This window comes from Pan paniscus, chromosome 10 (genome assembly GCF_029289425.2).
Source record: "Pan paniscus chromosome 10, NHGRI_mPanPan1-v2.0_pri, whole genome shotgun sequence".
Lineage (NCBI taxonomy): Eukaryota > Metazoa > Chordata > Mammalia > Primates > Hominidae > Pan > Pan paniscus.
The window spans coordinates 124983578-124998411 of NC_073259.2; the positions used below are offsets into that span (position 1 = coordinate 124983578).

Genomic DNA, 14834 nt, shown 5'->3' on the forward strand with positions numbered 1-14834 from the left:
CAAGGTGCTTTTCTCAGTTTCTTAAACCACCACCCAGAGAGATCTTTCATGTTCTCTTTGCCCTGGAGATGTACATTGGGAACAAAAACCTTAAGTCAGTTTCTTCACTTTTTACTGCTTTGGCTCTTAGTAATTATCTGTTCTTGTATTAAACAAGAGAAGACAGATTAAATTTCTAACAGTAAGGCACAAAACCAATCCATTTACAGAATTAGTCTTACATTAGCACATAGGAATACAAATCAGCCTCCCTGGGGATGGATCTCTTTGCAATTTCTCTCAGTGTTTTTGGAGTAAGTCCAGTAGACTTTGGGAAAATCTTGTATTCACTGACTTTAAATTAAATAAGTAATATGACCCCTTTGAGTGTGTGTGTGTGTTTTTTTTTCCTTGACTAGGAAAAAGGGGATGGATAGATTTTTATATCTGCCTATGATGTAGGGTTGTGTTCTCAACTTTTAGTGTGCATGAGGATCACCTGAGAAAGAGGTGCTTGAGGCCGGGTGCAGTGGCTCATGCCTGTAATCCCAGCACTCTGAGAGGCCAAGGCAGGTGGAAGCCGAGAGTTCGAGACTAGCCTGGCCAACATGACAAAACCCTGTCTCTACTAAAAAATACAAAAATTAGCTAGATGTGGTGATGTGTGCCTGTAATCTCAGCTACTTGGGAGGCTGAGGCATGAGAATCGCTTGAACCTGGGAGGCAGAGGTTTCATTGAGCCAGGATCGTGCCACTGCAGTCCAGACTGGGCGACAGAGCGAGACGCTGTCTCAAAAGAAAAGGAGGTGCTTGAGCCCTAACCCTGGAAATTCGGGGCAGTAGGTCTTGGTAGGGCCCTTGGCATTTTTTTTTTTTTAATTCCACAGGTGATTTTGATGTGTAATACAGGACGAAAGTCCCCAGTAGTGGTAGAGAATCGATATCTGAGACATTGTCAAAGAATTAAAAGCAAGGTTGTATGTTATCAAACAGATACTTTTCCTTAACATTGAAGGAATACTAATATTTTGAATTTATTGGTCTCCTATAGAATAAATTTGGCCAGTCTCACATTGCTGAGAGCTATTCAACTACTGCAAAATTATTTTCTTTTTTTTTTTGTTTTGAGACAGAGTCTTGCTCGCTCTGTCGCCCAGGCTGGAGTGCAGTGGCGCGATCTCGGCTCACTGTAAGCTCTGCCTGCTGGGTTCACGCCATTCTCCTGGCTCAGCCTCCCGAGTAGCTGGGACTACAGGCGCCTGCCACCACACCCGGCTAATTTTTGTATTTTTATTTAATTAATTAATTAATTAATTTATTTTGAGACGGAGTCTTGCTCTGTTGCCCGGGCTGGAGTGCAGTGGCGCGATCTCGGCTCACTGCAAGCTCCGCCTCCCAAGTTCACACCATTCTTCTACTTCAGCCTCCTGAGTAACTGGGACTACAGGCACCCGCCACCAGGCCCAGCTAATTTTTTTTATTAGAGACGGGGTTTCACCATGTTAGCCAGGATGATCTCCAGCTCCTGACCTCGTGATCCGCCTGCCTCGGCCTCCCAAAGTGCTGGGATTACAGGCGTGAGCCACTGCACCCGGCCCAAAATTACTTTCTCTAAATATTGTAGCCATGTTGATATTTTTATAGTTTGACCAGATTTCTCTATTTTAATATTTCTAATGTCTTTAATTCCTTTTCCTTCTTCTTGGAATATCTTTGTTTCTGAAATGCCAGGTTGTCCATTTTCATGTTTTTAAGTCAGTGTTGTCCATTTTCATGTTTTTAAGTCAGTGTAGAGTTGAGTTAATGTGGCCCATAACTTTTTGGATGGCTATGTGCTTCGCAGTAGTCTAGGTGGAAGACTGATAGCATCTTTTATTTATTTATTTATTTTTAATGGACATATTATAATTGTACATATTTATGGGGCACAGTGTCATATATGTATACAATGTATATTGACCAAATCAGGGTAATTAATGTATCCATCACCTAAAACATTTATTATTTGTGTTGTAAACATTCAAAATCTGTTCTTCTAGCTATTTGAAAATATGCAATAAATTGTTGTGAATTATAGTCAACCTGTAGTGCCACAGAGAACCAGAACTCATTCCTCCTGTCTAGCTGCACTTTTATATCCATTAACCAACCTCTGTCTGATAGTGTGTTTTAGATAACAAGGTATTTCTCTGCACACTAGTAGCAAGTAGTGTTTTTAACCTACATTTATGAACTGCAGGAAGTACCCAATCAGAGTGCCTAAGACATTCTGCTGCCCGACAGTAGTAGGATTTATGTGGTTACTAGACCACAGCTTTTGTCCAGGATGTGGCTTCATATCCTTGTCAGATCATGCACACTAATAAAAGAGGTGTGTTTTCAACCACAGGGCCAAATATGCTCACAACTCTCTCTCTCGTAAGGTGTTTCTCAAATGATATTTCCAATAATAACAAACTGAAGTTGATGAATTAGTTACTAAACCTTGAATTTACTCTGGTTTGTCTGGTGGAGTGATGCCACTCATTTACCTGCATTCTAGTATCCTCCTCAAGTAGGGGAGAGGAAGTAGCTTACCTAGACTAATGTCTCTGGAGGTGTGCTTAAGAAACCTTGGGAATATATTGAACACAGGACTATCATGGGTCATGTCTATCGCTTTGGTTAAAAAAAAAAAATTGAACTTTTCAAAAAATAGATTCTGAAATGGAGATTTGCATGTAGGTGGTTTAGTGGGTTTTCCTTTCAGAGAGGTCCTGAACTGAGCAAGGGGGCCAGGCCTTTGTACCCAGCCATGGACTAGTCATTGGATACAGGCTGCCTTAGGGGGGTGGGAGGGGATGCAACCTGGGTGAGGCAGCTTGTTTGGCCAAAGGCATTGCCTAGGAAGGTTCTCAGCTGTGAGTCAACAGCAGGCAGCATTTTCATCTAGGGGAATGAGTGGGACCGGAAGCGGGATCTGAGTGACCCACTGCAGTATCTATGGCAAGGACCATTGATAGAATATCTTGCCAGAATTACTCTAAGTGTGCAGCATGAAACTTGAGCATTTGGTCTCCTCACCTTGGAGGAGTCTACATATTTCTTAAGATGTGGACCTTCCGTTAGTATATTGGTTTCTTTTTTTTCCCTGCCATTTTCCAGTGGTTACCAACACAGAAGGTCATCTACATGAAAGTCTGGGACTTGATCTCTTTTGGAGTTTAGATCATAATTCTGAGAGCACAGTGACTTTTTTTTTAAAAAAAGTTTGGCTGTGTAATGTCGTTTACAAAATTACAATTCAATGCTTTGAAACAGTGGTTGCCCTTCAGAACTTGTAAATGATCAAGAACCATCATAATGCATGCATTAACAGTGAGACCAGCATGAGGTCTCATTTTTATTCTTAATAGCATACCTATTTCATAGAGTGGTTATATCTCTTTTGCAGATGACAAAGCACAGATGCACTTAGCCTAGTGGCTTGTTGGTAAGGTGACCGAACAGGTGTATCAGTTTGAATCTTTGCTCTGAACCTCCATGCTGGGTTGCATCCCAGGGATTATGGTGGTTGGGATCAAGGATACTGGTGGCAGGGCTAGGGTGATGCCAAGATACGGGCATTGTCTTCCATGATGAGGATGGAGGCCAGGCCAACTGAGTAGGCAAAAGACGGAAGGCTCCTGTTACCAGAGGTGTGACTTTTCTGCACTAGAACAGCTAAAAACAAAGATGATGATGTCCTTTGCCTCATCAGAATAGCGTCAAGTCCAGACACCAGTTCCTAGTGAGTCTTAAGTGGGACCAATTGAAGAAAGCAATGCCTGGCAAGTCTCTAACAGTGAAAGGCTAAATGAGACTTCAGTTTCAATGAATGCGGGCTTTTCCTTGCCTTTGTTCTGGTTGTAGGAGGATAAGGAACATTTTTCTCTTGTTTCTTTACCAAGTAGGTAAAGTAGGCCTCTCCACAATGTGAAAATAATCCAAAAAAGAAAGCAGGAGGAAGACCACGATTGCAAATGAAAGTTTCATCGTGAGTGTGGCTTTCCTTGGCAAGCAGTGACTCCCTCCAGTGTTGATTTCAGGAGTCTCAAGTTGTATCTGGGCTGAGAGAGAAAGTGATGCCTCTTTTTCTTGATGAGTGAAGCCAATTAGTTGTGGGAGGGGATGGAGCCTGACATTAAACCAATGACTTTCCATTATTTTTTTAGGCAAGCACCCCTGAGCCTTCTAATTACACTTGCAGATTTTTTTTCCTGTTTTTTTCTGTATGGTCAAATTTTCTCTCTTGATTTAACATTCTGTTCCTTCTCTTTGCCCACAGAGAGCTGTCAGCTCTTACTCTTCTTTTCCTCCAGAGATCCCTTTTGGCCTTCATCCTTTGCACTGTTTTTGCAGTTAAATACCACATTTCCTTTTTATGCTCTGGGCTGTCTTTTAGCCCCGAGACTCCTAGATGAACAGAAACTTCATTCCAGAAAAATCTTTACTGTGAGTCTTGGTAGGGTCTAAATCAGTGCTTGGACTCCCTTAAAAACACTGAGGTGATTTTTTTTTTGTTTTGAGACAGCAGCCTTGCAATACATAAGACCGCTGTATTTGAGTGGTGAATTAACAATTCGCTTGTAAGCAATAAGTCACTGATGTCAGCCAAAGCTTATTAAAAATGGATTTTATTAAGTGAGTGCTGTTGGGACACAGAGTGCAGCTTTTCCTAGCTTTGCAGAAGCACATACCAAAGTGAGCTTTGGCAGGTGGATTGGGAACAGGCAGAGGGGTACATACATACACTTGGCTTTTTTTCTGTTTCACACTCATATTTCTTTGTGCTACCAGGATCGTCAATGACAGCCTTATCTCTCAAATAAAGCCCGTTACCTCATCTCTAATTGCTTATCCAAAGGCAGGCAAGCTCTGATTTCTCTGCATTAATAAATGACACCGAAGAAGAACTGCTTTGTTTGCACTGGCCCGCTCAGGTTATCCAGTGTAAGCCCCTGAGAGCATTAGGAAACCTTGCACTTCTCCAGTGGCCAAGGAGAGGTGGCGTTCATCTCCATCAAGAGCAGTGTCTGCTTGTTTACTTTTTGCTCATGTTTATAGCCCTGTTCTTTTCCCAGTGAAAACCCCTTAGTGACCTAGAGCAGCTTTTCTCTAGCTGTGTGTGCTCACTCCCTTCCTAGTTGAGAGTAGTGGTGGTTGTCCTGGGAGGAGGGGTGGCCTCCTTGATTTCAAGCCTCACTTTCTTGGCCGCCTGCTGCTCACCTTTCCTTAGAGGTCAGGAGGCTTTCCACAGACCTTGACAGTGATTCCTGTGCCATACACCAGGCTGGAAGATAGCACCCCTGCTGCTTTGTGAAGCACCATGGGAAATGGTCATATGGGTTTCCTAAGTGAATATAAGGAGTGAAGGCGTGTGGGGGTCAGAGAATGGAGGATGGCTGGCAGATTCTGAAATAGTTCCATGACTGCCTGGTGAAACAGTACGGATGCCCCCTCCTGGGAAACAGCCTCATCTATCTTGTTACCACCTACGAATATCTCTGGTCATTTAAAGGGCCTGTAAATTTGAGTTATTTTCATATCTAAAAATTATAAACTTCTTTCCTTTCTTTCTTTTTTTCCCCTCAGAATGAAATGAATGATGTGCCTTTCTTTGATATCCAACTGCCTTACGAATTGGCAATCAATATATTTCAGTATCTGGACAGGAAAGAACTAGGAAGATGTGCACAGGTAAGGTGTCACCAACAGATGTTCCAGATTTTCCTAAATGTGTGATTAAGGTATAGGACTCTCCTGGGTAATAGAAATTTACTCACAGAATTATAAACTTTGCAGAATTAATGAATTGGATGGCAAGTTTACTTGAAGGAAAGCCACCTTGACCTTACAGGATTATGTTCCACATCACTACTCGGTGTGTATCTTTCTGTGACCCAAGAGCTCTTTTCTCCCTGCAGCCTGAGTTATGGCTGACCTGTGGCAGTGTGCTGGTGGCCGACAACTTGGTGCTAAGCCTTTATTGAGCTTGTCTGTGCTGTTAATGCACTCACAGTTTTTAATGCAAAGATGTGAGCCCTTGGTTAAATCGAGCCTGTTGTTAGGTTGGAAGCTGAGGGGGTCAGCACGAGGACAGAACATGTTTTAGGTGAAGTCATGTTTTAGGTGTATAGTCCAAATTACCCTTTAAACTTTAGGATCTCACTCAGTGAGGTGCAAGGCAGGTGAGAACTGAGACCCACCAAGGGAATTACAGATCAATGTCACCCGTCTCACACTTACTCTGGGGCGTATGCCTGTGGAGTGGAATGGTGGGAGATATCATTTAGGCCAAACTGCATTGTGTTTAGGAATCATGGGGGAATCTTGATAAAATGCAGATTCAGATTCAGGAAGTCTGCGGTGGGGCCTGACAGTCAACTTTCTTTTTTTGAGACGGAGTTTTGCTCTGTCGCCCAGGCTGGAGTGCAGTGGGACGATCTTGGCTCACTGCAACCTCTGCCTCCCAGGCCCAAGCAGTTCTCCTGCCTCAGCCTCCCGAGTAGCTGGGACTACGGGCATGTGCTGCCATGCCCAGCTAATTTTTGTATTTTTAGTAGAGATGGGATTTCACTGGCCAGGCTGGTCTCAAACTCCTGATCTCAGGTGATCTGCCCGCCTTGGCCTCTCAATGTGCTGGGATTACAGGCATGAGCCACCGCGCCCGGCCCCATTGATGGTCTGCTTTCTAAGCAGGGGATGCCAGTGTGGCTTTGGCCACACTTTGAGAGAGGCAAAGGTTTATGCCATTAACATTGTTCTCTTGTTCTCGTCTTTTTGGCCAAGAGTGTGTGATTGATTTTTCTTTTCTTTTTTTGAGACAGAGTCTTGCTCTGTCACCGAGGCTGGAGTGCAGTGGCGCGATCTCGGCCTCCTGCAACCTCTGCCTCCTGGGTTCAAGCTATTCTCTTGCCTCAGCCACCCGCGTAGCTGGGATTACAGGCTCATGCCACCACATGCAGCTAATTTTTGTATTTTTAGTAGAGACACGATTTTGTCATGTTGGCCAGGCTGGTCTTGAACTCCTGACCTCAAGTAATCCACCCACCTCAGCCTCCCAAAGTGCTGGGATTACAGGTATGAGCCACTGGGCCTGGACTGATTTTTCTTTTTTAAAAATTTCATTTTTTTTTTAAATGGACAAATAAAGTTATATATATTTATCAGGTATAACATGATTTTTGAAATATCTATGCATTGTGGAATGGCTCAGTTGAGGTAACTAACATGTATTACCTCACATACTTATTTTCTGTGGTGAGAACACTTAAAATCTATCTCTTAGTGATTTTCAAGTATACATCATTAACTAAAGTCACTGTGTTGTACAGTAGAGCTCTGAACTTATTTCTCTCATCCAACTGAAATTTTGTATCCTTTGACATCTTTCCAGTGTCCCATCCCGCCCCGCCAGCCACTGGTAACTGCCATTCTACTCTCTACTGAGCTCAACTTTTTTAGATTCTACATTTAAGTGAGATCATGCAATATTTGTCTTTCTGTGGCTGGCTTATTTCACTTAACATAATGCCCTCTAGGTTCATCCACCATGTTGTTGTAAATGACATGATTTCCTTCTTTTTTTTTCTAAAGGCTGAATAGTATTCCATTGTGTATACATGCCACATTATGTATCATTTATCTGTTGATTCTGTATCTTGGCTGTTGTGAATAATGTTGCAATGAGCCTGGCAGTACAGAGATCACTTTGACAAACTGATTTCACTTCCTTTGAATGTATACCCAGCAACCAGAATTGCTGAATCATATGGTAGTTCTATTTTTAATATTCTAAGGAACCTCTGTTTCCTTAATGGCTGTGCTAATTTCCATTCCCACTAACAGTGTGCAAGGGTTCCCTTCTCTCCATGTCTTTGCCAGCACTTGTTTTGTCTTTTTGGTAATAGCCATTCTAACATGTGTAGTTTAATTTGCATTTCTCTGATGATTAGTATTGTTGAGCATTTTTAAATATACCTATTGGCCATTTGTATGTCTTCTTTTGAGAAATGTCTATTCAGGTCCTTTGTTCATTTTTAAATTGGGTTTTTTGTCTTCTTGCTATTGAGTTGTTTGAGTTCCTTATGTAATATTTTGGATATTAACTGCTTATGAGATATATGGTTTGGAAATATTTTTTCTCTTTTGTAGGTTGTCTCTGTACTCTGTTGATTGTTTCCTTTGCTGTACAAAAGCTTTTTAGTTTGATGTAATCCCATTTGTCTGTTTTTGTTGCCTGTTCTTTTGGGGTCATATCCAAAAAATCATTACCTATACCAGTGTCATGGAGTTTTTCCCCTAAGTTTCTTTCTCATAGTTTTACAGTTTCAAGTCTTATGTTTAAGATTTTAATCCATTTTGAACTTATTTTTATTTTTTTTATTGAGACAGAGCCTCACTCTGTTGCCCAGGCTGGCATGCAGTGGTACAATCGTAGCTCACTGTAGCCTCAAACTTTTGGGCTCACGTGATTCTCCCACCTCAACCTCCCGAGTAGCTGGGACTATAGGCTCATGCCAACATGCCCAGCTAACTTTTAAATTTTTTGTAAGGACAGGGTCTTGCTTTGTTACCCAGGCTAGTCTCGAACTCCTGGCTTCAAGTAAGAGTTCACTTCTTTATAATAGTGTGAGATGGGATCTAATTTCATTCTTCTGTATGTGGATATCCAGTTTTCACAACACCATTTATTGGAGACTTTTTTCCCCATTGTGTGTTGTTAGCACCTTCATTGAAAATCAGTTGACTGTAAATGCACAGGCTTATTTCTGGGCTCTCAGTTCTGTTTTACTGGTCTATATATCTGTTTTTATGCCAGTGACATGCTGTGTACATTGCTATAGCTTTGTAGTATATTTTGAAATGAGGTATTGTGATGCCTCCAGCATTGTTCTTTTTGCTCAGGATTGCTTTGGCTATTTGCAGTGTTTTGTGTTTTTATGCAAATTTTATCTTTTTTTTTTTCCTGTATCTGTGAAAAATGTCTTTGGAATTTTTATAGAGATTGCATTTCACTCACTTTGAGTAGTATGGACATTTTGATAATATTCTTCCAATCCATGAACATGGAATATCTTTCTATTTATTTGTATCATCCATTTTCTCCTTAGTGTTTTATAGTTTTCAGCATACTGGTCTTTAGCTTCCTTGGTTGAATTTGTTCCTAAGTATTTATTTTTGGTGTGGCTATTGTGAATGGGATTATTTTCTTGATTTCTTTTACAGATAGCTTGTTGTTAGTGTATAGAAACTCTACTGATTTTTGTATATTGATTTTGTACCCATCACTGAATTTGTTTATTAGTTTCTTGGTGGAGTATTTAGGGTTTCCTATGTTTATGTTTATATTGTCTGTAAACAGGAACAGATTAACTTCCTCCTTTCTGCTTGGATGCCTTTTATTTCTTTCTGTTGCCTAATTGCTGTGACTAAGACTTCTAGTACTATGTTGAATGGAAATGGTGAGAGTGTGCATCCTTGTCTTATTCCTGAAGAAAAGCTTTCAACTTTTTACTAAGTATGACTTTAGCTTTGGTTTTGTCACATGTGGCCTTTATTGTGTTAAAGTACATTTCTTCTATACCTCATTTATTAAGAGTTTTTATCATGAAAGGATCTTGAATTTTGTCAGATGCTTTTTCTGCACCTGAGGTGATCACATCGTTTTTCTCCTTCATTCTGTTAATGCATTGTATTACATTTATAGATTTCTGTTGATTTTTCATAAGTTAAATGGGTGTATGATTGCTAACCATTTGGCCTTTGATGGACAACTGTATTCTCTAGGAGACACTGGAGTATCCATTCTCCATAACTGCCAAAAAATTAGTTTGTTTAGTGGTTAGCATTTTCATCCCTGGATTCTAGAATGCATTTTACACAGGTGTTTACAGCTTCAAGAGGAAGGGTTTGCAAAATTCACTGGTAGGAAAACTGTACATAAAATTCAAAGCACCACCAAGACTATGAAGTTCAGCATATGAAGGCAGTTTGAGAGTGGTGAAAACTGTACCCAAATTTAGACTCTGGAGCTTGCTACCTCCATGGCAGTTCAGTGAAATCACACATGATACAGGACCATTTAGACAGTTTATGGTGTTCTACTCTTTCTTTTTCTTTGACGGGGTCTCGCTGTCACCAGGCTGGAGTGCAGTGGCGCGATCTCGGCTCACTGCAACCTCTGCTTCCCAGGTTCAAGCTATTCTCCTGCCTCAGCCTCCCAAGTAGCTGGGACTACAGGCGCGCCACCATGCCCAGCTAATTTTTGTATTTTTAGTAGAGACGGGGTTTCACCATGTTGGCCAGGATGGTCTCCATCTCTTGACCTCGTGATCCACCTGCCTCGGCCTCCCAAAGTGCTGGGATTACAGGCGTGAGCCACTGTGCCCAGCCGTTCTAATCTTTCTTTGTGAAGCGTTTTGCTTAATCGTTTTTCTACTTGAATATGAATTTGAAAGAATTTTCAATATTCTTGATTATTGTTGTAGTATTGCTTAAGTGGGGGCATTGGCAGATATTTTTTGATGCAGAGTGTGTGTCTTTAGGAAATGATGGAAATTATTTAAAGGCTAAAATTCACTTAAAAAATGTGCTGAAGTGTAAACTGTGCTCAGAGCCTATGAGTTGCATTAAGCATGAGTACCTATATTGTTTTCTTTCCCCTTGGAAATTTGATTTGTTATATTCTAACTTTACACATTGGCCCTGCTCCCAAGAGTTGAAAACAAGAGTGTAGCTAAATGAGGCCAATTCCTGGATTTCAGCCTGATGCTGTTAGCCGAAGTCTTGGAACGGGGTCTAATAGCTAGCTGCTTTACACAAAGTCAGCATTAGATGATAAAATCTTCATTCTTGATAGTGAGCTGCTGTTTAAGAAATCATTTCTTTTAACATTGCTTTTTGCTCTCCTGCTTTGTAGAGAGCCATGTGGCTTTCACATCTGCTGCTGGTTTTCTCATCCAAAGAGTTTATCAGAGAAAGATAGAATCTAGTGGAAGAAGAGATCCCCTTTTGGTACAATGGGGCTGCATTACAGGGTAGATTGGTTATGCTGGTGAGATTATTCTGCAGGTGTGAACAGTTTAATTTGCAACACAGTAGTCCAATTGTCCACCAGAATTCTTCCCTCTATGGCCAGTTGGATTTGGCTTTTTGTTGTTGTTGTTAACCCAGTTTTTAGAGCACATATATAAGAATAGAAAATATTCTTAAACAGAACCCCATTAGTGTACAGTGACTAAGTTAGCTGTGATCTGTGAAGTCAGGATTTTTATGGAGCTCTTACATGAGAATGACAATAGATGGCCAGTAGTTTGTAGAATTGGCTTTGTTTCATCAATCATTAAAATTAAAACCACAAAGTAATAAAAATAAGTAGCACTTTCATTTGTTTCTTGGGGTGTTTTTATTTTGAAACGGAGGAAATCCTTCTGTGGAATGTCCTGCTGCTTTATGATTTTATTTTAGAGGGGCTTGCTTTTTTTCTCTCTCTCCATCTCTCTTTTAATCTAGGTGCCTTGGGATTTTAGTGAAATTGGGCCAGTTATGTGGAATTGGCACCATGAACTAAATGTATGCCCTTGGAGAAAACCTGTTTGCTTAGATCTTTATGCCAAATTGGTAACTGACTAACAGTAAGAAACTCTTGTTACTGGGAGGCCTTTGAGATTTAATTATCCCACAAACCATGCCGGAGACTGATTTTGCTTTGACTTTGCCTCCTTTCCATATCCCCTCCTCTTTTTTTTGCTTTTGAGGCTTTACGTTTTGAAAACTGAAGTCCTGCTACATTAGTTTGTGATCTGTGTGTACTTTTGATGCTGAGGTCTCCAGCTCCTTCCTTTCAATAGTTGTCCCTCGAGGGACTTAATCTCTCTGTGGGAGTGTTTCTTGCCGAAACATCTTGAAAACAGTGTAGCTTTTAGTAAGCAAAGTTACTTGTTGGACAGTTCATTGAACAGGTTTATAATCTTGCTATTTATAATTTTATGTTCATCTTTTTTTGTGCCCACAGGATTCCTGGTATTTAAAGGAGACAATTTTTTAGTCGATAACAATGATACAGTTGTTGGTTTCAAAATTACAAATTGGTTTTTAGGAGAAAAGTAAGTCTGCCATTATATTACAGTGTGAATAATTCTGAGGAGTGATGGCTTTTAGGTATTTACCAATATTCATTTTTTAAACTTTAAATATTATTATAAATTCATAGGAAGTTACAAAAAATAGTACAGAGAGTTCCTGTGTACCCTTCCCCCAGTTTCCTCCATTGGTAATATCCCGCATAACTACAGAACAGTAGCAAACCAGGACCTGACATTGGCACAATTCACAAATCTTATTGATGTCACTAGTTTTACATGCACTTATTTGTGAATCTATGGAACTTTACATGGATGTAGATTTGTGTGACCACCACCGCAGTCAACATGTAGAACATTCATCACGAGAATCTCTTGTGCTACTCTTTCACAGTCTTTGACGGCCACACTGGCCTCAAGTCCTTCCCCGACCCTTTCACCCCCAGCTCCATCTCTAACCCCTGGCAACCACTGATCTCTTCTCCAACTCCATAATTTTGTTTTCAGTTTTTTAATGTATATTTTAGTGCTTTGTATTTCCTAATGTGTAATTTTAGGAATTTAGCTGCATAAGTAATGATGTCATGTTTTTCAAGTAAAAGATAGAAAAACGTGCATAAACAAAGTAATAAAGAAAAAGAGGGAAGATGCAGAGGTTAAAAACTTGAAATTTATGATAATATTGGTGAGCAAGAAGTAGTTGACAGCAAAATAAATAAGTAATTCTAGAACCAAAGACCAGCATATTAGATTATGGTATTTCAAGTTTCAAGGAAAATGTGATTTTATGTCCATGTAGGAGAAACTAAAATCCAGGTGCTTATAGCTAAAGATGTATAATCTTAATGAAGTCTGTGTGAGTCAGGAATCCATAGCCAAGTGAGGCTGAATTGATTTTCCTGGCAAAAGTGATTCTGCAGACCTGTAGTTGCTGGCAGGGTTCCCTTAGTTCTTTACTTTCACCCTTGCCGCCAGACTTCTCTTATCAGGAAGTTCTGTGGAAGGTTCCTTGTATGCTCAAGACCCAAGTGCCCTCAGGAGTTCCTTTTAATTCATGTGATTGTTTTGGCTGCCTCCTTTAAGCACAAATTTAGGGAAAGGCAAAATCACTCTAAAAAACAGATTGGGAGCTAGATGAAACAAGAATGGCAAATGAACATTGAGCTAAGTGGTGGGTACTTTGGAGTTCTTTATATTGTTCACTTTACTCTTGTGTGTTTGAACTTTTCCACAATTAAAAAGTTTACTAGAAAAAAAAGCATAAAGCAAAATAATACATGTGAATAAGAAAGAGCCTACGGAGGGCAGCACATGCCAGGAGCTGAGCTGTGTCTATGACCTTTGAGAATTAAAAGCAATGCTAATTTTTAAAAAAAAGTTGGACTTACACTTTTATCTCATTTAGTTATTTATATAGAGCTGACTATGTATGTGCGAGGTACTGTTCTATATAGTGAAGACAGCTGAGAATAAAACATAAAAAACCGGCTTCTCAGAGAGCTTCCATTGTATACAATAAAGACATGATTAAATAGAGTTATCAGATGGCAGTGAGTGCTATGGAGAAGAAAAAGAAAGTAGAGGTGATATGGGGGTTGCACTTTTGAGTGGCCAGGGAAGACTTTGCAGAGAAGGTGAGCTTTGAGCGAAGACCTGAAGGAGGGGTGAAGGACACTGTGCAGATCTCTGGCAGAGTGGAATAGCAAGGGCGAAGGACTTGAGGCAGGCGCAGCTGAAGCTCATCTGAGGCAGAGTGCACCTGTTGTGTTTGAAGAACAGCAGGAAGGTCCAAGTGGGTGGTTGTGGTACGCTGAATAATGGCCCTCCCAAATATGCTCATGTCCTAATCCCTGAATCCCACCAGTATGTTACCTTTCATGATAAAACGCCCTTTGCAGATGTGATTAGGTTAAGGATCTAGAGATGGGGTGATTATCTTGGATTATACAGGTGGGTCCAGTGCATTACAAGTCTTGTAAGAGGGAGGCAGGACATCAGGGAGGAGAGAAGATGCTGTGTTGCTGGCCTTGAAGGTGGAGGAAGGGGCCACAAATCAAGGAATGTAGGTAGCTTGAAGCTGGAAAAGGTAAGAAAACTGTTTTCTTTCTGAAGCCTCCAGAAGGAATGCAGCCCTGCCCACACCTTGCTTTTACACTTCTGGTCTCCGGAACTATAAGCGAATAAATATGTATTGTTTTAAGCAGCTAAGTTTGTAGTAGTTTGTTAGCGCAGCCATAGGAGACTGATACGGGGATGTGGTGAGCAGAAGGATAAGAGGAGGAGAGGACTCAGGATGTGATAAGCGTTTAATCCATTAAAAGAACTCGAAGTTTTGTGAATGAGATGGGAAGCCTTTGGAGTGCTTTGAGCAGAGGGGTGACAAGGGCTGCCCTACGTTTAAAAAGGGACCATTTGGGCTGCTGTGTGGAGAATCGGTTGTTGGGGGACAAGGACAGCAGCAGGGAGACCAGTTAGGAGGCCACTGAAGTAATCCAGAGAAGAGGATGTGGTGCTTGGGCCAGGATGGCACCAGCAGAAGTGGACAGAGTCAGGATTGTGGATGGGCTGGATGTGGGGACAGAAGGAAGAGAGTCAACAAGGGCTCCATGGTGTTTGCCTTGAGCAACTGGAGGAATGAGTTCACCGTTTACCGACAAGTAGCAGACCATGGAAGGAGCATGTGTGGGTATGGGGGAAGATCACTCATTGGTTGTGAGGTTGAGGATGAGCTCTTCGTTGAGCTCTGGGCTG

General features: G+C 41.0%; 1 protein-coding gene across 3 annotated transcripts in view; it reads left to right on the plus strand.

Annotated features, from left to right (window-relative positions):
* FBXW8 (F-box and WD repeat domain containing 8) overlaps positions 1 to 14834 on the plus strand; it is a 121293-nt gene that overhangs the window by 11439 nt on the left and 95020 nt on the right. For 2 of the 3 annotated variants that reach the window (XM_003832416.5, XM_003832417.4), the window contains exon 2: positions 5593 to 5697. The exons of the other annotated variant lie outside the window; for it this stretch is intronic. In XM_003832416.5, the coding sequence (XP_003832464.2) occupies positions 5593 to 5697 (105 nt within the window). The remainder of the gene's footprint in view (positions 1 to 5592; positions 5698 to 14834) is intronic. 3 annotated transcript variants of the gene reach the window in all.